This window comes from Dromiciops gliroides, chromosome 1 (genome assembly GCF_019393635.1).
Source record: "Dromiciops gliroides isolate mDroGli1 chromosome 1, mDroGli1.pri, whole genome shotgun sequence".
Lineage (NCBI taxonomy): Eukaryota > Metazoa > Chordata > Mammalia > Microbiotheria > Microbiotheriidae > Dromiciops > Dromiciops gliroides.
The window spans coordinates 421,174,814-421,198,713 of NC_057861.1; the positions used below are offsets into that span (position 1 = coordinate 421,174,814).

Below are 23,900 nucleotides of genomic sequence, written 5' to 3' on the forward strand. Positions count from 1 at the left end.
ATTCTGTGCCTCAAAACAATTCAAACCATTTTCTTATTCCAAACCTGTGTGAATGCATATGTAATGTATTTCAACTTATGTTTTTTAGTCGTTTCAGTCAAGTCTGACTTTTCCTGATCCCGTTTGGGGTTTTCTTAACAAAGATACTGGAGTGGTTTGCCATTTCCTTCTCTAGCTCATTTTATAGAGGAGGAAACTGAAGGGTTAAGTGACTTGCCTAGGGTCATATGGCTAGTGTTTGAGGCTGGATTTGAATTCGGGTCCTCCTGACTCCAGGGTCAGTGCTATATCCATTGTGCCACCTAGCTGCCCCATATATATTTAAAGAGAGAATCTCTCCATAATAAGGGATGGGGGGAGGAAGGAAAGAAAGCAGAGGGAAGGAAGGGGAGGAGGCAGTCTTTTCCATCATCATAGGATCATCTAGAAATATTTTAAGGCCAGCTTTGTAGTCCTTATTATTTTTCATAAGTCTCAGCTTATTCTGTGCATTAGCCGTCCTCACATTACTATCATAAAAGACCACTCTTGCATTTGTCCTTCATGTTCTTCTTCTAGCTTCTGTATGCATCCTTTTAACAATCTGAGTTCTTTGGCAAGCTCTCTTTCTCAACCACCGTATTATTACAAGATTGAGAGCCTAAAAAGGCCTTAGAAATGATCTCATCTCGGAGTTTCGAACCTGAACTTTTTAAACAATGAGTTTGGGGTTTTTTTCTAAAGTTTTAATAGCTTTATTTTAATCTACTTGGCTTTTCAAAAACAACCCTTTGTATTTTATTTTATGTATTTAAAAGCTGTATTCTGAAAGGAGTCCCATAGGCTTCACCAGTCTACCAAAGGGATCTCTGATACAAAAACAGTTAAGAACCCCAAGGTCTAATTTAGTCCCCTCGTTTTATACATAAAGAACTGAGGCCCAGGGAGATCAAAAGTCTATTCCAATACGTCATTCTCTCTGCTTGTCTCCCCATTTGTTCCTTGTGCTTTATGATTTATCAGTCTTTCATATTCTTCCATTCTTCCTGAGCTCTCATCCCTTTAAATGTCTTTGACCATTATGCCATACTTATTTTTTCCCCCCTGAACATGCTGATATTTGCCGCTCTACAGTCAAGGGTATCAGGCTAGCCTCATCCAGAGGAGGTGCTTCCTTTGCTCCTGTGAATTTTAAGATGGGTTGGTGACCTTCTTATCAAAGTTCTTGTCATTTCCACTTCATCAGTTATAAGTAGTTCAAAAGTTTTTGCTGAAATGAATAACGAACTTGGAAAGCAGAAAAAAAACAGATATGAACACCAGTGATAGGACCTGACAGGCAAATTGAGTGACCCTAAGTCTGTCAGAATCTTCAGCTGGATGCACATTTGGCATTAGGAGTAATGGCCCACGACAGCAGAAAATCCATCATGCTAACCATGGCCGTTCAAAATTGAGACAATTACTTACCTCCATTTTTTCTATGACTCTTGGCTTTAGAAGTCAGAGTAGAAGAGCACAACCACATCCCTGTGCTATATATACTCACAGCTCCCTAAGCCATTAGGCATGGGAAGCAGAATAGAGTAGAATGACATAAAGCAATGATGGTTCAAAGGAATATCTAGAGGGGACAGCTAGGTGGCACAGTGGATAAAGTACCGCCCCTGAATTCAGGAGACCAGAGTTCAAATCCAGCCTCAGATACTTGACACTTATTGGATGTGTGACCCTGAGCAAATCACTTAACCCCCATTGCCCCCCCCCCCCCAAATAGTATCTAGAGTGTGAAGGGCTTGTGGAGTTTGTATTTTAGCTTTAAAGCAATAGGTAGCTACTGAAGATTTTTAAGCTGGGAAGTGACTTCTTCCTTAGGAAAATTATTTTGGCATTGTTTATTAAAGGTGGATCAGAGAGGGGAAAAGCTGGAATCAAGAAGATTAATTAAGAGACCAATTAGATCAGACTGGAAAGGAAGGTTGGATGTTATACTAGGAAGGATCTTGAATGCTGGACTTGGGACTAATTTAAAGGCATTGGAAAACCGTTGAAAATGGCTTTTGAGGGGCAGCTAGCTACATGGTACAGTGAATAGAGCACCGGCCCTGGGTTCAGGAGAACCTGAGTTCAAATCCAGCCTCAGACACTTGACACTAGCTGTGTGACCCTAGGCAAGTCACTTAACCCTCATTGCCCTGCCCCCCCCCAAAAAAAATGGCTTTTGAGAAAAGGATTGAGAGTGATTTGGGAAGATAAACTTAGTAGCATTGCATACAACGAATTGGAGTGGAAAAAGACTAGAGGAAGGGAAACAAATTAGGATGGTGGTATGATAAGGGGCAGCTAGGTGGCACAGTGGATAGAGCACCAGCTCTGGGTTCAGGAGAAACTAAGTTCAAATTTCGTCTCAGACACTTGCCATTTACTAGCTGTGTGATCTTGCCTCACCCCCCCCCCAAAAAAAATTTAAAATTTAAAAAAAGAGATAGCTGGGATTAAGGAACAGGTAAGAGGGGATAGATATATAAAACATTTTTGCAAAATTTGTAAGTATGTTTTGAAAACATTTGCATTTCTATTCCTTTCTACTAACCTGGAAAATGTGCCATTGCAGTGTCAGTGTATTCCAGATTGAATTAGAAGAATCAGTAGGGGAAGGGAACAAGCATTTCTCTAGCACCTACTTACTATGTGCCAAGCATGGTGCTGAGCACTTTCCAAACATCTCATTTGATCCTTACACTATAACCCTTTGAGGTAGGGGTTGTCATTATTCGAATATGTCAGTTTTACAGCAGAATTCTCCTCATCACTGATTTGTCCATATAGATGGAAGAAACTAAACTGATTCTAGTAGGAAAATATTTGACCTACCACTGAAACATGCCCCAGAAAATTTTCAAAATTAGAGGATTTAATCTACAGTATGAAGATGCAATTAAAAAAAAGGATTTACATGAAAATGTATACATTATATATATATATATATTTTGCAGGGCAATGAGGGTTAAGTGACTTGCCCAGGGTCACACAGCTAGTAAGTGTCAAGTGTCTGAGGCCGGATTTGAACTCAGATCCTCCTGAATCCAGGGCTGGTATTCTATCCACTGCGCCACCTAGCTGCCCCTGTCCTTCATTCTTGAAGAGGACCGTGATATCAGGAAATGTTTTGACTTGAAGTGAATTGGATTTAAGTGAGAGAGGGCTGTGCAAAGTCTCAAGCTTCACTCTCCTCCAGAGCCATCTGAATCCAGTGGTACAATATACATCAGAATGACTGGACAGTTGAAACTGTTGGGACATGCAGCATCACTTATCTCACAGAATCATAGGATTTGAGTTGGAAGGAATTTCTGGGACAATTCAACCCAATCCATACCTGGAAGAAATTCTTCTTGACTCTGTTAGGACGTTTCCTCTTTCATCAAGCCTAATTTGCCTCTTCAGCTTCTACCTTTTGTTCTCACTTCTGCTATCTGGAGCTTAAGAAAAGGAATCTAATTCTTAATATAAATGACAGCCTTTCAAATAACTGGAAACAGGCATCTTCTCTAGGATAAATTTCCCAGTTCCATCAACTGCTCCTCAACTGATACGAACTTGAATCCCTTTGATCTCCTAGTTACCTCCTATGAATAGTCTCCAGCTTGTTAATGACCCCGCCATAAAGTATGGCACTCAGAACAAAACACAGGCTCATTCTTAGCCAGCTGGCAGTTGGTTTTTCTAGTCACCACAGTGGGATTTCTATAATTTTTACTCTCTACAGCCAGCAATTAGGCTTTGCTGGGGGTGCATCTCCCTAGCCCATAACCAGGCATTCTCATAAATGCTTCCTTTCCCATTCTTACTTCTTCCCTAGAAATTTATAACTTTTAAACATAAACTCCTGACATAATCCCCCCTTGCATTTAAGTATACAGTTCCCGGGAGGGAAATGAAGACATTGCCAAGAGAACAATTAGTGCCTCACATTAAGGCACTATGGGAGATATCAGATGAACAGGTAGAACAGAAACCTGAGTTGTCTTACCTTGTTGGCAATCAGTCTGAGACCAAATATAAGATTTGGATAAATTAAATCAAACATCTGAACATAACTGTCATCTCTGAACTTGATCCCTAGGTTGAGGTCCAAACTACTATGATTCTACCTCTGTAATACATAAATATCTCTGGCATCTTTCACAACCTTTCTACTTATCCTGCCACCATCCTAGATGAGGCCCTCATTGCTTCTGATTGATCATCTTGCCTCTAGTCAATTCATTCTTCACACCACAACTGGAATAGTTTTTAAAAACTCTGATTATGGGGGGCAGCTAGGTGTTACAGTGGATAAAGCACTGGCCCTGGATTCAGGAAGACCTGAGTTCAAATCCAGCCTCAGATACTTGACACTATCTGTGTGACCCTGGGCAAGTCACTTAACTCCCATTGCCCCAGAAAAAAAACAACAACACAAAAACCAAACAAACAAACAAAAAAACTCTGATTATTTCATTCCTCTCCCCAGCCTCTACCCCTTAAAAATTATAATGACTCCCCCTTACCTATAAGGAGAAAAAAACAACAACACCCAAATCCCTTAATCTGTTATTCAAGGCTGTCCATAATTAGGCTTTACTTTATCTTTTCAGTCTTATTAACAGCATTCTGATTCAGGCTCAAAAGTTGCAGCCCAAGTAGAGTAGTGCCCCTTCCCTCATCTTGTGATACCATTACCTATTCCTCATTCACTGGAGGTTTATTCATCTTTAAGATCTATGCTTAAAGCACAATAGGTGCTTAAGAGGAGCTACTGATACATGTGAGAAACAGGTAGCAGGATTAATTTTTTAAAATTTTAATCATAAAAATATTTTATTATTTTCTAGTTACATGTAATTTATAAAAACATTTGTTTTAATATTTCTAGTTTCAAATTTTTCTCCCTCCTCCCTCCTCAAGACAGCAGGCAATCTGATATAGGTTATATATGTACAATCACATTAAACATATTTCTAGCAGGAATAAATTTAGCAAAAAGAAGAACAAGAATAGTTTATTCCTAAGAGTCTTGTTGGACAGTCTCCTTTTCCATGACACAAAAAAAAAGCTCTAGAAGGACTCAGAGTGTTCATTTTGTGCCTTTTGCTTTATTTAAGCCCAGCAACACCCTGTCCTTTCTTTCTTCTTTGCTTCCCCTTGGCAACCAGACAGTATATGCTCTTTCAGGAAATGATTTCTCCAAGCTTCATGCACCTGGGTTAGTGCCTTTTATCACTGAGAGATCAGGATTATTCCTAGGTAACATTGGAAAAATCCTTTTTATTCCAGTTACTACAGTGACTGAGCCAATAATGCCCCCAGAAGTTGAAAAAGAAGGGTCTTTGGACATAATCCCACATCTTGTTTTTTCTCAGATATTTTCTTCCCAAATTTTTCAATCCTTTTCTTCTTGATTTGTAATTTTAAAGAAATCTATTATTTATTTCTAATACAGTTTTAAAATTTTTGAGTTCCAAATTCTCTTCTTCCCTTTAGTCTCTCCCTGTCTCAGTGATAAGGCAAACAATATGATATCAAAATACATGTGAAGTCATGCAAAACATTTCCAAATTACCCATATCACTAAAAAGCAAGAAAAATAAAGTGAGAAAATTATTCTTCTACTTTTACTCAAAGTTCATCAGTTTTACTCTTTCAAGGTGAATAGCATTTTTCATCATATGTCCTTCAGAATTGTTTTTGCTACTTTGATCAATACAAAGATCTAAGTCTTTCATAGTTGATCATCATTACAATATTGTTGTTATGGTGTATAATTTTCTCCTGGGTCTACTCACTTCACTTTGCATCAGTTCATATAACTTGCAAGGTTTTTCTGGAACCATCCTGCTCATTATGCCATAATGGTACTCCACAAAATCATATGCTACAATATGTTTGGCTATTTCCTAATTGATGACCATCCCCTCAATTTGATGAAGTGGATTTTATTTTTTTTAAATATTTTATTATCCTCCATTTACATGTTAAAATCACTTTTAACATTCATTTAAAATTTGAGTTCCAAATTCTCTCCTTCCCTCTCTCTCACCCTTCTCATTGAGATGGCAAGTAATTTGATATAGGTTATACATGTGCAGTCACACAAAACATATTTCTATATTAGTCATTTTGTGAAGGAAAACATGACCAAAAACCCCCAAGAAAAATGAAGAAACTGAAAAAAGTATGCTTCAATCTGCATTCAGATTCCATCAGTTCTTTCTCTGGTGATGAATAGCATTTTCATAAATCAGTCAACCAATCAATCCATCAAAATTGTCTTGGATCATTGTATTGCTGAGAATAGCTAAGTCACTTACAGTTGATCATTGTACAGTATTGCTGTTACTGTGTTCAGAGTTCTACTGGTTGCACTCATTTCACATTTCATCAGTTCATGTAAGTCTTTCCAGGATTTTCTGAGAGCAACCTTCTTATTATTTCTTATAGTATAATAGTATTCCATCACAATCATATACAGTAATTTCTTTAGCCATTCCTCAATTAATGAGCATCTCCTCAATTTTCTTTTTGTTGGGGGGGGGGGAGGGGACAATGAGGGTTAGGTGACTTGCCCAGGGTAACACAGCTAGTAAATGTCAAGTGTCTGAGTCCAGATTTGAACTCAGGTCCTCTTGAATCCAGTGCCAGTGCTTTATCCACTGTGCTACCTAGCTTCCCCTATCTCCTCAATTTTCAATTCTTTGACACCACTAAAAAGGCTGCTATAAATATTTTTGTACATATAGGTCCTTTTCATTTGTGTTTTTAAAAAAAATCTCTTTGTGATACAGACCTAGTGGTATATCTGGGTGAAAGCCCTTTAAGCATAGTTCTGAATTGCTCTCCAGAATGGTTGAATCAGTTCTCTCTTCCAACAGGGCATTAATATCTCAGTTTTCCTATGTCCCTTTTAACATTTGGCATTTTCCTATTCATCATATTAGCCAATCAAATAGGTGTGGATCATATCCCCGAGTTGTTTTAATTTGCATTTCTCTAATGCATAGTGATTTAGAATATTTTTCCTATGACCATATATATGTAGCTTTGATTACTATGTCTGAAAACTGTTCTTTTAACCATTTATCAATTAGGAAATGACTCTTATTTTTTAAAAATTAATTAATTAATTAATTTTTTGGTAAGGCAATTGGGGTTAAGTGACTTGCCCAGGGTCACACAGCTAATAAGTGTTAAGTGTCTGAGGCCAGATTTCAACTCGGGTCCTCCTGACTCCAGGATCAGTGTTCTATCCTCTGTACTACCTAGCTGCCCCAACTCTTATTTTTATAAATTTAACTGCTGTCTATGTATTTGAGAAATGAGGCCTTTATCAGAGAAACTTACTATAAATTTTTTCACAGTTATGATTACTAACCATATTTCCCTCCATCCTATTTTCTCCATTTATCCTACTCTATCCTTTCACCTTGTCCATCCTCAAAAGTGTTTTGCTTCTGACTAGAATCCACATATACTCCTTCTAACTCCCCTAGAAATAATAAAGTTTGTAGGAGTTACAAGTATCATCTCAGGTAGAAATGGAAACAGTTTAACATTCTTGAATCCCTTATGATTTCTCTTTCCTATTTACCTTTTTATGCTTCTCTTGAGTCTTATCTTTGAGAGTTACATTTTCTATTGAGCTCTAGTCTTTTCTTCAGGAATGCTTAAAAATCTTCTATTTTATTGAATGTCGATTTTTCACTCAGAAGGATTATACTCAAGTTTTACTTGGTAGGTAATTGTTGATTATATCACTAGCACCTTTCCCCTCTGGAATATCATATTCCAAGCCCTCTAATCCTTTAATATAGAAGCTGCTAGATCTAATGTTATCTTGACTGTTCCTCCATGATATTTGAATTGTTTCTTTCTGGATGCTTGCAGTACTTTCTTCTTGACCAGGGAACTCTGGAATATGGCTATAATATTCCTGGGAATTTTCATTTTAAGATCTCTTTCAGAAGGTGATTGGTGGATTCTTTTAATTTCTATTTTACCATCTGGTGGTTCTAGAATATAAGGGCAGTTTTCCTTGATAAATTCTTAAAAGAAAGATGTCCACCAGATAAAAAAAATTTTTAAACCTTTGCCAATCCCAAATAAATGAAAACCTTAGAAAGTTGTTTCACTTAATCTTTTTGTGGGTCCTGCTGCTCCAGAATTTTTTTGAGGCATTGTTTAAAGTTGTTTGGAGGGGAATTGGGGAGGGCTCAGGTGAGTCCCTGCTTTTTTCCCCACCATCTTGGCTCTTCTTGCTGTCTTTAAAAATATCCAAATACCTCTTAAGCTTGGCTGAGCTTTGTTGACTTTTCTGAGGAATTTGTTCTCTGGACTTTATGTGAATTCAGCTGGTCCCCTTTCTTTTCTTTCATTTTTTCCTCTTAGAAATAGCAACTATCCATAGTTATCTACCACTCTCAACATGTGAGTGGTCTCTTCCTCCCTCCCTTTTTTTCTAGAAAATGATATTCTTATGAAACCAAGAATCTTTCCCTAAATACTCGTTGTTGCCCAGTTGTGTCTGACTCTTCATGACTCTGTGAACCAAACTATCCATGGAATTTTCTTGGCACAGATGTAGGAGTGGTTTGTCATTTCCTTCTCCAGTGGACCCAGTGGATCCATTTTGTCAGGCAATTAGAGGTTAAGTGACTTGCTCAGGTTTACCTAGCAAGTAAGTGTCTGAGGCTGGATATGAACTTCAGGTCTTCCTGACTCCAAGTCCAGAGCTCTATCCACTGAGCCACTTAGCTGCCTCCATTTATTTCCCTAAATAAGCAGATAATAAAGTCATGTCATACAACATGTAGGCCATGGTTATATCTACACAATGCTACTGTCAGTAAAACAAGTCAGCATTTTACTCCCCAAGAGTTGTTTTGTGCCTATTTTAGCTTGAAGATGCAAATGGCCAAGTGGGTGGCACCATCTGTATCCTCAAACTGATCTGGTCCTTGAAGAACTAGTTATCCAGCTGTACCCAACAAATGTACTCAGAAGAGATAAGCAAAGTCTGTTTCAAAATTAAGAGTAAGCAAGAGTGCATATGACCTTTAGATTTAGTGAAACAAAACCAAAAGTGAAATCAGATTCCATAAACAAGTGCATCCATCTAGTTGCCCTGTACCAGGAGTCAGGCAGTAAACAAAGGAAATACAAGGGTGGTTGGCCATTGATGGGGCAGCAGGGGAGTTGTAGAATGGATTCTTCTTCAGGTATGGGTTGTATGAAATTCCCTCTGAAGTGGCTTTCCACTCCTTGATTCTGGGATCATAATTAATTAATTTCATCCACCTACCAGAACAAGGTAATTGGTTTTCTGCAGGAGAGATCAGGTCCTACCTGTGTCTGTGGTACAGTTTCTAGGGCTTTCATTTATTTGGGACTGGCAAAGGTTTAAAAAATATTATTTGGTGAACATCTCATTTTCTTTATTCAGGAGAGATGAGAAAGATAATTATCAGAATGAGTCAGGAATGTGGTACCAGGGTGGGAGGAGCAGGTTTCAGTATAGGGAAAGGGAAAGGAATAAACACATGTAGTACCTCCTTTGTGCTGGGCATGATTATAAACTGCTTTTCTTTTTTTTCTTTCTTTTCTTTTAATTTCTTTTTTTTGGGGGGTGGGGGGACAGGGCAATGAGGGTTGTTACTTGCCCAAGGTCACATGTGTACATGCACACGTACAATCTCCTTTGAACCTCATAACAGTCCTGTCAATAAGTGTTTATTACATACCCCGCCACACACTATACACATTTAAAAAACTATATAAAAGTCAAACATGCAGTATGGAGTAGTAAATAGAGAACTAGCCTTAAAGCCAGAAAAACGTAGATTTAAGTCTCATCTCTGACACATATTGACTGTGTGAACCTAGGCAAGTCAATTAACCTCCTTGATGTGCTAGGCCAATGGTGTCAATAGTGTCAAACCCAAAGATAAATGGGGGCCACTAAACTATATCTATGGATCTCTGCAGACCTCATATTGACTTAGAAACTTAGAAAACCATACTTATATATTTTATATATAAACCATGCTTATATATATATATGTATATATATGTATTTATTACATATGTATAAATTGTATATATGTATACAGACATGTCTCAAATGTATTGAAGTATAAGTATTTGTTCAATTCCTGTTATATGCCTAGGGATGTGTTAGATACCACCATGCTACAATTTCCAAATATGTGTAACAACAACAATGATAAACAAAATCAAAAATACCTAAAACAGCATTTGGTCCTTTGCACATATTATCTTCTTTGATCTTCCCTACAACCCTGGGAGGCAGATGCTATTTTTATCTCTGTTTTATAGATAATGAAACTGAGGCTGAGAGAGAATAATTGACTTTTCCAGCATCACACAGCTATTAAGTGTCTGAGGCAGGATTTGAATTCAGATCTTCATGACTCCATATCAGGCACTCTTTTTCATTACACCACCCAGCTATCATGGGAGTGAGATTCTTGTGCTTTTTATAACTTTCAAAATCAATGGATGATCAGGTGTCACAAATTTAAAGAAGTTTGGAGAAATCATGAACATTAATCAAAATGTTAACTTGAAACTGTCTCTTTTTTCCCACTGCAGAATATCCCTGTGAACTCTACTGTCGACCCATTGATGGACAGTTTTCTGAGAAAATGTTAGATGCCGTCATTGATGGCACACCTTGTTTTGAAGGAGGCAACAGCAGAAATGTCTGTATTAATGGCATATGTAAGGTATTGGGTATGTTTCCTTAATCTCCAACTTTGTGCAATCATAATTTTCCAAAGTAATTAAGCTGAGTTAAAATTATTTTGGCTCAAGGTGTTTAAACTTGTCATCGGTTCTTGGGTTGAAATTTCATTTTGCCCTTATGGTCCAGTAGTCCATCATAGATAATAGCAACAGACCCTCAAGATATTCTTAGGTCTTGGTAGATGTTTTCCGTTTTTTTCCTCCAAGGCATCTTTGCCTACATGCTATTTTTTTCCCCTTTTGTGGTTCAATGGAAATATGGGTGGATTTGGAGTTTGAGGACTGGGCTAAAATCCCAGTTGTGTCACTTATTATCTATGTGACCTTGATTAAGTAACCTCTCCAACTTAGTTTTGTAATCTCTAAAATGAAGGGCTTATTTCTAACATTTCTTACAGCTCCATATCTACAATACTTTGAGGCTTTTCCTAACTTTCGTTAGTGATGTTGAAGAACTGAATAGTTTCAACTGCTGGTATCTTCCTTGTCAAAGCATTTTGTGAACACTTACCATTCCCTAGGTATGGTTGTGGGCTCCAGGCACTGGAGAGTAGGCAGTAGACATGATATGTGACTTCTTCTATCAAAGAGCTCAGCATCTAAATGATATATGTTTGGAGATTCCAAACCCAACCCACTGAGTTTCCATGACATTTGAGATTCTTCATTTAAAACAATCATCTGTTTACTTTTTCAGTGAAGTGAGATTTGAGATATAACCAGGGTTAATCATGGAATTTTACACTTGTATAATATTCTCATCTTTTAAAGTGATTTGCATATTCATTATCTCATTTGATCCTCACAACTCCATGAGGCAAACAAGGCAGGTAATTGACATTACAGGAAAACCTGTAATTTAATCAGTAGGTGCTTCTACTCCCTACCCCTGTCTCAATATATAACATGGCTTGTCCATGACTTAACAACAAGAAACTCTTGGAGAGTTTTTTGAGATTTAGAGAGGATGAGAGCCTTTAGCGCCAGCAGCTTCTGAGGCTCCGATCACGGACTGGTGAGGGGCTTCAGTGATAGGCCAGGGTGAAGTGGAGGCAGTCTCTACTGGAGTTGGGGTGAAGCGCCCTGGTTCTGAACCAGTGGGATGAATCGAGTGGTGGTGGCCCAGTTTGGGAGGGGCACAGGCACACCAAGCTTCTGACCATAGAGAATCAGAGTTTAATCAGACTTCTGTTTCCAGGTCAAAGAGAAAGCAGCCATGGTTACTTACAGTCCAGGCAGGCTGAGAAGAAGCCCAATTACCCCCTGGCCACACTGTAGCTTGAACAGTGTGTCCTGGAAGTAGCACTTACTCTTTAAGAAGGAGTTAAAAGCCAAGAAATAGCCAATCAACATGAGTAAGCAGAGAAAGCAGAAGACCATCAAAAACTTCTTTGGGGAAAAGGTAGACCACAATACAACCTTAGAAGAAGAAGATAATAACTGGGCCAAAGCTCCAACATTTAAAGCTTCCAAAAAAAATATGAATTGGTCTCAGGCCATGGAAACTCTCAAAAGGGACTTTGAAGAGAAAGTAGGAGAGATAGAAGGAAGATTTAGAGAGGTGGAGGAAAGAATGGAAAGAAAAATGAGAGCAATGAAGGAAAGTCATGAGAAAAAAATCAACAGTTTAAAAAGCCAAATGGGAAAATAGAAAAGCTCTCTCAATAAAATAATTGCCTAAGAATTAGGATTGAATAAATGGAAGCTAGTGACCTTATGAGAAATCAAGACACAGTAAAGCAAATCCAACTGAATAAAAAAATAGAAGGCAATATGAAATATCTCCTTGGAAAAACAGCTGACCTGGAAAACAGATCCAGGAGAGATAATTTGAAAATCATTGGACTTCCTGAAAACCATGACCAAAATAAGAACCTAGAAACCATCCTCCTAGAGATTGTCAGGGAAAATTGCCCTGATATTCTGGAAGCAGAAGGCAAAATAGAAATTGAAAGAATCAACTGATCACCTCCTGAAAGAGATCCCAAAAGGAAAACCTCCAGGAATATCATAGCCAAATTCCAGAGCTCCCAGGTCAAGGAGAAATTACTGCAAGCAGCTAGAAAAAAGGAATTCAAATACTGTGGAGCACCAATAAGGCTAAAACAGGATCGAGCAGCATCTACATTAAAGGACCAAAGGGCATGGAATATGATATTCCAGAGGGCAAAGGAACTGGGACTACAGCCAAGAACCATGTACCCAGCAAAACTGTGTATATTCTTTCAGAGGAAAAAGTGGGACTTCAATGAAAAAGAGGACTTTCAAGCATTTGTGAAAAAAAGACCTAAACTGAATAGAAAATTTCACTTTCAAATACAAGACCCTGGAGAAGCATAAAAAGGTAAACAGGAAAAAGACTTCATGAGGAATATTAGAAGATCAAACTGTTTACATTCCTATGTGGGAAGATATTACTTCAAGCTCATAAGAAATTTCTCACTAAGGAATTGACAGATGACACAGGTCTGAACTGAATATGAAGGGATGATATCTGTAAAGCATTTATGTTTTGTTCTTTGTGAGGCAAAGAGGGTGGGGTGTTTTGTGTCTGGGACTGGATTTGGGCTTGGGGCCTCCTGGTCCAGCGCTGTTGCTTTGTCCACTGTACCACCTAGCTAATCCATGATGACATCTTTAAAATAGGGTTAAGGTGTAGGAGGAATAGACTGGGAGAAGAGGAAGGGGAGAGATAGTCTGGGGAGAGGTAGCTCACATGAAGGAAATAAGAAAAAAGCTTATAGAGGGGAGGGGAAGAGGGGGAAGGAGTGGTGGAGTGAGTGAACCTTAATATCATCAGAATTAGCTCAAAGAGAGAATAATATACATACTCGAATAGGTATAGTAATATATTTTTGCCCTGAGGGAGGGGAAGGAGATAAGGGGTGGGGGAAGAAGAGGTGAAAGATTGAAGGGCAGATTGGGGGAGAGAGCAGTAAATAGCAAAACACTTTCAAGGAAGGTGAAGATGTTCTGCATTACTGCACAAATATGACGTATTGAATTGCTTGATTTCATAGGGTTGGGGAGGGAGGGAGGAAGAAAAATTTAGAACACATAATTAGCTCAAAGACCTTAATCTCATCAGAGTGGGCTCAAGGAGGGAATAACATTCACACTCAATTGGGAGGAGTAATCCATTTAACCCTACAGGAAAGTAAGAGGGGAAGAGGATATGGAGGGAAGGGTGAAAAAAGGGAGTGCAGAGCAGGAGAGGGGACAGTCATAAGTAAAACACTTTTGAGGAGGAATAGGTTAAAAGAAGATAGAAAATAGAGTAAATATCATTGGAAGGGAATAGGATGAAGGGAAATAGTTATGATGATTGATTATAATGGTACCTACTTTGCTGGGCTAATATGAAGAAAATTTGTTGTCAAATTTAAGGTACTATATCCAGGTTATGATGAACAGGATACTATCAGAAAAACCTGGAAAGACCTACATGAACTGCAGAGTGAAATGTACTGTATTCAAAATAACAGCAATAGTGTAAGGTGATCTGCTGGGAAGCATGTGGTTATTTTCAGCAAGGCAATGATCCAATATAACCCTGAAGGACTTATGAAAATTGCAATCCATTTACAGAGAAAGAACTGATAGTATATGAAAACAGATGGAAACAAATTTTAAATTTTTTCTGTTGTTTTTGACAATTTCTTAATTTGAAGTTTTGTTTTTTGACTTTTCTCTCACAACCTAGCTAATATGAAAATGTTTTCCATGACTACTCATGTATAACTTACTTTGAATTGCTTGAGTTCTTATGGGTGAGGGGTGGGAAGGGAGGGAGGATGAGAAGTGGGAACACAAAGTTTTAAAAAATTGAAGTAAAAAAATTTGTTTTTACATTTTTTGAAAATAAAATTCTGTTCAGAAACAAAACAAAACAAAACAGCAAGAGATTTAGAGAGGATAAGTCACTTGCCCATGGTCATATACCTAGTAAATATCAGATCTTCCCTGACTGCAAGGCCAGCCTTCTGTACATTATGCAACACAGTTCTTAGTATGGTTGGGTTTTTTGTTTTTACAAATTAGGAAATTGAGGCCCAGTGAAGATGACTGCTTGCTAAGGACTCAACTAGTAGTCATGGTGCTTTATTTTATCTAGAGATGACCTATTATTTTACAATGAGGATTCTGAAGTTCAGAGAGACTGACATACCATATTTGCCCAATGTTATATTGCTAGTTAGTGTCAGAGTTGTGTTTAAAGCCCAGATCTTTTAACTCTTCCCATAGTGTCTATAACATTACATCTCTGTACATCCTCTAATTATAATTCTTTTTATTTAAACCCGACTTGTAAAACATTGTTAGGTGGACTATGTGTCATGAAGCTCTAGCTTGATGCTTATCTTAAAAGGAGCAAAAGTCCTTGTGAACTGAACATGGTCTAATGATAAAATAATGAGGCTAAATTTTAAAAAGAAATTGTTTCATCCAATAAAGGGAAATATAATGGAATCATTGAACTTTGCCTTGCCATGGTGTTCAAGTTAACTCTAGCAATAATTTGCCTATTTTTTCCTGAGCCGTCTCAAAATGTCAACCTCATTTTCTTCAACTATAAAATGTCTAAAATGTCGAGGTGGGGGGGGGGCAGATAATCCAGATTGCTGTGTTTGGAGTCAGAGGACCTTGGGTTCAAATCATGGCTCTTCTTACTAGTTCAAATGACATGATTTCTCTATGCTCCAAATTAAGGTTGTGCAATTGGACTCTTACTGTATACAAAAAGCGAGCCTTCTACATTCCCCTCAATTGCTTTGCTGCTATCCAGTCAACACAGCTACTGTTACAAACTTTTTCTTCACTCCTCAAGTCTCCCATGATACCCTTTTTGCCCACCCTTTTAGCTGACCATGCCTCACACTGCACCAAAAAAAAAAAAATGAGGCCATTCAGTAAGAGTTCTTTTTCTTTTATTTCCTCTATCACCTGAAACATCTCCTTCACCATCTTCTCCTTAATTCCTTTTTTTTTCCCCACACAAAGAGGTGGCTTTCTTTCTGCTAAAGTAAACATTCAATCGTGATCATATTATTCAGCAGATCTCCCCTCACTCTATCATCCTGACTCTGTCTGTCTTTATCTTTCTGCTTCTGTCTCTTACTGTATTTGTCTTTTCCTTCTTTCCCCCTCCCCCTCTCCCTCCCTCTCTCTCCTTCTCCCTCTCTCCCTTCAGTCTCTCCCTATCTTCTACATTGCCTTCAAATACATCTGTCTCTTCTGTCCTACAAAAACCCTTACTAGATCCAATCAATCATCCCTGTCAGTTACTGTCCTCTATCTCATCTTCTTAGCTAAACTTCTCAAAAGTCACAAACTTTTCAATTTATTCTATACCCTCTGCAATATACCTTCCAAACTCATCATTTAACTAAAACTACTCTCTCCAAAGTTCCCAATGGCCTCTTAATTACCAATTCCTAATGACCTTTTCTCAACTTAATTTTTTTTTTTGGTGAGGCAGTTGGGGTTAAGTGACTTGCCCTGGGTCACACAGCTAGTAAGTGTCAAGGGTCTGAGGCTGGATTTGAACTCAGGTCCTCCTGAATCCAGGGCCAGTGCTCTATCCACTGTGCCACCTAGCTGCCCCTCAACCTCAATTTTTAGCTTCTTTAAAAGTTTAGACCCCATCAATCACATTCTTCTCCTGGATACTCTCTTCTCTCTAGGTAATTGTGCCACTGTTCTCTTCTGGTTTTCTTCTTACCTGACTGACTGCTCCTTCTCAGTCTCTTTTGCTAGATCTTCATCCATGTCATATCTAAATGTGAGTGGTTCCCAAAGCTATATCCTCAGTCCTCTCCACTTTTCCTTCTGTACTATATTGTTTGATGATCATATCAGCTCCCATCATCTCTTCCCAGACATATATGTATGTGTGTGCATGTGTGTACACACACAGAAACAGATATAAACATCCTTTGTGTGTGTGTGTGTATACATATATATATATGTATAAACACACACACATGTGGACACACATATACATGGTGTCCCAAAAAGTCTTAGTGCAGTTTTAAGCTTTAATAGCTTAAAACTTGTCCTGTATTACACACGTGTACATATATGTATGTGTATATATATGGGAGAAGGAAGAGAGGGAGTAGGAGAGAGACAGAAAGAAAGAGGGGGAGAGGATAAGGGAAGAGGGAGGGAGAGACAGAGAATAGAAGTTAAAGGGTGAGTAAACTCCCCTATCTACAATTCAGAATTACCAACTATCTTTTGAATATCTTGGATTGGATATCCCAAAGAAATCCCAAACTCAAGACATTCAAAACTTACTGTCTCCCCATCCCCTAAAAATCCCCCTCCCTTCTTCCCATCTTTCCTATTCCCACCATCTTCCCAGTCACCAAAGTACACACCTTCACATTCTCACTTGCTCTCATATCACATATACCATGTCTTATCAAATCTTGTTATTTCTGTGTTCACAGCATCTCTCATATACATTCTCTTTCTCTCCATTGTGCAGTCACCACCCTAGTTCAGGCCCTCATGACTTCTCACTTGGACTATTTCAGTGGCCTTCTAATCCAACTTTTATTCACTCGCCAAAATGATTTTCCTAAAGTGCAGATCTTGCCATGTCCTCCCTCCCCTTCCTTAGTAAATTCCAGTGGTTCCCTAATACTTTGTGGATCAGATATAAAATCCTCTCTTTGGCATTAAAGCCCTTCACAACCTGATGCCTTCCTACTTTTGCAGGCTCCTTATATCTTATTCCCCTCCATACAATCTGTGATCTAGCTTCCCTGGTTTACTTGCTATTCCTCCCATGTGACATTCCATCTCTCAGCTCTGTAAAAATGACTCTCCCTTATGCCTCATAAGCCAACCCCCTCCTTCCCTCTGCCTCCTATGTCCCTTGGCTTCCTTAAAGACCCTGCTAAAATTCGAACCTCTTTAGAAGGCATTTATTATCCTCTATCCATCCACCCTCAGCCCTAGTGCCTTCTGCTTGAGATTACTTCCCATTTAATCTGTAGATATTGTATGTACATGGGTATTTGAATGTTCTCTCCCACATTAGACTGAGTTCCTCGAGAACATGGGTTTTGTGTCTCCTTTTCTTTGTATCCCCAGCACCTAGCACCATTCCTTGGATATATCAAGTGCTTAATAAAAATGCTTGTTGAGTGACCAACTTGTAAATGATGATTTAAAAAAAAACTTGAAAGAAAAGCATCTGGAATAAACAACATGGTAGCATGAAGTCAAGGGCTCACCAAAGCTTGAGATCAGCTCTGTTTCATTTACATGAGTTGCTACTAGCTTTCTTCCATTAGCCTTCTATTAGGGTCTGCAGTTCCTTGACCCGTGCTCCACTTTGAATATTTGACAGAGCAGAAATTCATATAATAAAAAGACCAAATGGGTAATTTTCAAATACTAAAATTTCCCTTTTATTGAAGAGCTTTGTGGTTTATCCTTAATTAATGTTAACTACTTGATACAGAGACAGGCAAAGAACTTAAATCTGAGGTGGAGGGGCAGCTAGGTGGCACAGTGGATAAAAGCACCAGCCCTGGGTTCAGGAGGACCTGGCTTCAAATCTGGCCTCAGACACTTGCCACTAGCTGTGTGACCCTGGGCAAGTCACTTAACCCTCATTGCCCCACCCAAAAAAAAAACTCTGAGGTGGAGGAAGTGGGAGAGTGAAAGGATGACTACACTGAGAGTCCCCAGAGCTCAAGTCCTCAGTCTGCCAGTTGATGGCTATGTGACTGTGGTTGAGTCACTAAATCTCTGAAAGCCTTAATTTCATTATCTGTGCAATGGGTCAGGGTCCTTAGAAGAGCTCCAAGGTGCCTTCAGCCCCTGGCACTCTTTGCTTCTCGGCTTTTGATAAACTTAAAGAAAGCTATTTCAGTGGAGTGGTATTGAGGATTCAGTATGGAGTTTATATCAGTGGAGGATATAGGAAAAACATAGGACAATACTTAAAGGAGGAGTAGAGTCAAGAAAAGATTATTATCTGTCATTTATCTGTCTGTCTATCTGTCCATTTATCTATCCATCCATGGATAGGGCAGACTCAAGCTTGTTTATAGGCAGACTGGAAGGAAATCATCGAGAGGTTGAGGATTAAAGAGAGGGGCTGAGTGCTGAAGCAAGTTCACAGAGGAGATAGGAAGGGATGGCATCATAGATACAGGGAGAAAGACTTTCCCTCATTGCTTTGTTGAAATGACTAACTATAGGGTCAAGACTGAAAAGTCAGAAGCAAAGATAGAGTAGGAGTGACTGGTAGACTTAAAAAACAAAGAGGGATGGAGGGACTAGAAGTCGTGACAGTACAGGATCATGATTATGGGGCCTGAAATTTAATATATGGAGCATTAATTGGGTGACCCGCTGAAATATTGGGGTCCCGGAAATAATGAGGGACCTTTAGGTTCAAAGCTCCCTCCCCTCTGAACTGCCCTTTTAGATATTTCTCCCAGGCCAATAAGAAAGGAGCTTTACAGCTTCTTTTCCACAAAAGGATCAGATTTTATTACTTTGGAATTAATTAAACCACAAAGGTGAAATTAATAAAAATCAAAGGTAAGGAAATAGGAAAAAGAAATACAGATTAAATTCTCTTAACTCACCACACCTGGAAAGTTTGCCACCTTTCTCGCATCACCAAGAAGACCAAGGAGCCAGCGGGTGAGCACAAGAGCCTTCTGGAAGAGGCTCTCCTCCCCTCAGAGAGCGTTCAATCTCCCCTCCCCCAAAAGGGAGGTCCTTCAAAACTGCCTATGGAGAGTTCTCCTTCTGACCTTAGTAGCATATGTAACTTCAGGGTGGGCCAGGTGTGGCCCCTCCCAAATGAGTCAGCTAAAACTCCAATAATTTTTTACCACAAATAATTATTACCACATGATGAATGAAGTGATGGGAACAGTAAAGAGGCAGGGAATTATGATCACAGCCAGAAATATCTAAGTTCATGCTCTTAAAGGTAGTAACCATCCTGGGGGTAAAGAAGGAGGTGAGGGGAGGTGAGTTTAATAGTAAGGCAGCTCAGGTATTGGAATTGACATCAACATAAATATTGAAGTCTCTAAGGGCTGGAGGTAGATAGGAAGATTTTAAGCCAAGAGCTGGAATAATTAAAGAAGACAGAATAGTGACCTGAAGGCCATAAATGGCTGTGAAAGATTCATGAGTTGTCCTCATTGGCCCTGTCGTAGTCACAGTTCTCCCTTAAAATAAAATATTAAAAAATAGATAATGAGCACAAAAGAAACAACAAATTTACCCTAATATCCCAGCACAACTTTTTAATTTCTTTCCTTCCAACTGCTCACATATGAATCAGTAGTTTCTGTATAATTACTTCTCATCCAAATGTTGACTCACACAGGAACCTATTTTCTGGGCATTCACTGGGGCAGTAGGGCCCAACAATAATACATAAGAGGCTCGACAGGGCACTCTGAGCAATAAATAGCACCTCTTTGATGATCTACATCTTTTTTTTTTTCCTGCGTCATGTTCTAAATGTCAGAGGGAATAGATTGCCAGATACTTATATAAGCAAGCCAATGTCATCTATAAGTGTAGGCTGCTTTAGTGGGGAACTGGAGATCAAAATGCTAGAAGGGAGAAAGGGGTCCAAGTACTAGTTAGTCTAGGGACTTCTAGCCCTGGAGATCATTTAGAGATCATTTAGTCCAGTGCTCTCCTTTTACAGGTGGGTAATTTGAGGCTCAGAGGGGTTTGATGATTTGCCTTGTTCCAAACAACAACATAGTGACAGGTCCAGGATCTGAACCCAGATCTGTTGACTTCTAGGTCAGTATTCTTTTTAACTATAGCACAGGATTTCCTAGATGAGGGTCTGTGAAATTTAATAAAAGAAATTTCAATATAATTTGTTTCGGATAAAGCACTGGCCTTGGATTCAAGAAGACCTGAGTTCAAATCCAGACTCAGACCCTTGACACTTACTAGCTCTATGACCCTGAGCAAGTCACTTAACCCTCATTGCCCAGCAAAAAAAAAAAGATATATATATATATACATATATATGTATATATGTGTAATTTGTTTCTTCTATAATCCTGTGGTTTTATGTATATATTTTAAAACTTAGTTTGATAAAGGCTTCACCAGACTGTCATAGGATCCCCTGATAGAAAAAGGCTAAAAGCCCCAAGCACTGTCCCATTACTACTTCCCGGCTCAAGGGTCAGCAGGTTAAAAGATCATAGATTTGGAGACTGTAAGTGACTTTAGAAAGCATCTATTTCAAGCCTCTCATTTTTTAATCAAGGGACCTGAAACTCTAAGATGCTGAATTGCCTACTGTTATCTTGGCAGTAATTGGTAGAACCAAGTCTATTCAGCACCTTGGTTAAGGGCAGCAGGGATGCAGACAGTTAAGAACTGAGTCAGAAGATAGTACAAAACTATTTTAATTTCATTTGCATTGCATTGTTTCAATGGCACTGTAGAGAAAGGAACCTTACAGTTGTAGATTTAAGAAGGAAAAATTGGCCCTTACTGTCAATAGTAATAGAGGTAGTCATGTGGCTAAAGCACTGGGCCTGGAGTCAGGAAGACCCGAGTTCAAATCCATCCTTAAACACTTTCTAGCTGTGTAATGATAGGCAAATCACTGAGATGCCTCAGATTCCTCACCTGCAAAATTTTGATAATAATAGCGCCCACCTCCAAGAGTTATTGTGAGAATAAAATGAAATATATGAAAAACACTTTGCAAGTGCTATAGAAATGTTCAGTAGTAGTAGTATGTGACTAGACACTATTGTGATATCTTGGAGTAGCTGGAATTTATTCTGGAGAATGACACAGATTCCAAATTTTAGGAAGGTGTGATCACATCATTAAGGGAGAAGTCCTTAGCATGGGCAGCTACTGGGTCTCTCTTACCAAAAGGTAGCCAAAGAAGTCAATTATAATTATATAAGCTTCTCTTTCTCTGTCAGATTTTTGTATGCTTTGGCTATGCTATGCTTAGAACCTCCCTCAGTGACCTAGGGAGATATGGCCAGGTTTGGGGATTTGATTATTGGGTTTGTTTTTATGATGATCAGGATTTCCTAAGAGAGCCTAGGGTTGCATCTAAGGCAAAAATTGATCCTATCAGCCTTGGAACATATTTGAAAGCCACAAACTTAATAATGTGAAACAAGTACAAAGCCACCTCAAATAAAGGGTCCAAGATGCTGAAATCATGATAGCTAGAGGCTAGGGCAAGTGCTTAATAGCTACTTACTGAGTGACTGCTTTCCTGGGGGGGGGGGGTATAATCTAGAGAGGAAGTAAGCCTTTAGTCAGGTAGGTTACTAATATCTAGGTGGTATTATACTTCTGGGAGGGGACATTGTTGTCCCCTAGCATGGAGGGAGTTGTCAGGGTTTATTATTACTTTAATCCCAGTTACTAACTTAATGAGTTCTTGGCACAATAATCTATTTCAGAAGACTGGACGTGGCAGTTGACATGTTGCTGTCACAAACATCAGTGGTGCCATGTAACTACATGTAATGTCTTGTACAGGTCCCCCTTGGGCCTATTGTCTGGCTTTTACAAAGCACTGTCCATTATGCCTCAGTAGGAGAGATATAAGGGTATCAGTGGATATGCATAGTGGGAAGCTAGACTTGGAAAGAGGCTCCCTTAACTTCTGGTGATAAATTAATTCTAGTAGAATTGCTTGAGATTTAGTTGCAGAAATGTTTATAGTCAGTAGAAGGGGTCTCTCATGGTTCCTGGTCTAACAGTGACCCAAATTTAGGCTTTTATGAGATCTCATCTGCCTGTTGATTGCATTGTCCAGGAGAATGGCTTAGAATTTAATCTGGGATTTAGCTCCCAGGAAGGCTGAGAATTTTCCAGGGTCTTAGGGCTGGTGTGGATGATGATGATTGATTGATTGATGATGATGAAGAAGAAAAGAAGAAGAAAAGAAGAAGAGAAGAAGAAGAAGAAGAAGGGGAAGAAGAGGAAGAGGAAGAGGAAGAGGAAGAGGAAGAAGAAGAGGAAGAAGAAGAAGAAGAAGAAGAAGAAGAAGGGGAAGAAGGGGAAGAAGGGGAAGAAGGGGAAGAAGAGGAAGAGGAAGAGGAAGAGGAAGAGGAAGAGGAAGAGGAAGAAGAAGAAGAAGAAGAGGAAGAAGAAGAAGAAGGGGAAGAAGAAGAAGAAGAAGAGGAAGAGGAAGAGGAAGAAGAAGAAGAAGAAGAGGAAGAAGAGGAAGAAGGGGAAGAAGAAGAATGTTACTACCACAAGGCAGTGTCTCTATATCTCAAATGTGGTCTCATCTCTGAGAAGTAACTTTTCTCAAACTGTATAGTTCTGCTTTACAGAGGACAGCTTGCTAGGAAAGTATCCTAGGGCCAATATATCTACTATGTAAAGGAAATTACTGTGGCCCTCTAAGAGGGTGCCCCACATGGAAAGAGCATGACCTAATTTGGAGTCAGAGAGTCAGAGACCAATGCTGGTTCTCCAATTTGTGTGACTTTGGGCAAATTCCATAATTCTCTGAGCCTCATCTGTGAAACAAAGGAGTTGAAATAGGTGACCTCCAGATCTAGGATGTTATGAGCATCATGATATTGACTTCCATGATTAACTCTCCCTAGAACTAGATATACGAAGATGAGAATGTGATAACATAGAACATCAGGTGAGTAAAAGAGCCTTTTGGTTTTAGTATGCACTGGAAAGTCTTGAAGGGCAGCTAGGTGACAGAGTGGATAGAGTGCCAGGTCTGGAGTCAGGAAGACTCATCTTCCTGAATTCAAATCTGGCCTCAGACACTTACCATCTGTGTGGCCCTGGGCAAGTCACTTATTCCTATTTGCCTTAATTTTCTCATCTGTAAAATGAGCTGGAGAAGGAAATGGCAAACAACTCTAGTTTCTTTGCCAAGAAAATCCCAAATAGGGTCACACAAGTGAAATGACTCAGCAACAACAAGGAAAGTCCTGGGGGAAGGGGAGTCTTCAGTGATTCAGTAAGAGCCATCAGGGCAGAGACCTTGAGAAGAAATATGAGTGTTGTATGCTGCAAAGCTGCTGAGCCACTATACTTCTAATCTGCTATGGCTGGGAAGCCTGATGACTGGGATGCTTAGAGTTGCG

General features: G+C 39.1%; 1 protein-coding gene across 1 annotated transcript in view; it reads left to right on the forward strand.

The window, feature by feature from the left end:
- Positions 1 to 23,900, forward strand: part of ADAMTS12 (ADAM metallopeptidase with thrombospondin type 1 motif 12) — a 569,738-nt gene that overhangs the window by 395,154 nt on the left and 150,684 nt on the right. The window contains 1 exon segment of the mRNA XM_043975705.1: positions 10,630 to 10,763. Within this exon segment, the coding sequence (XP_043831640.1) occupies positions 10,630 to 10,763 (134 nt within the window).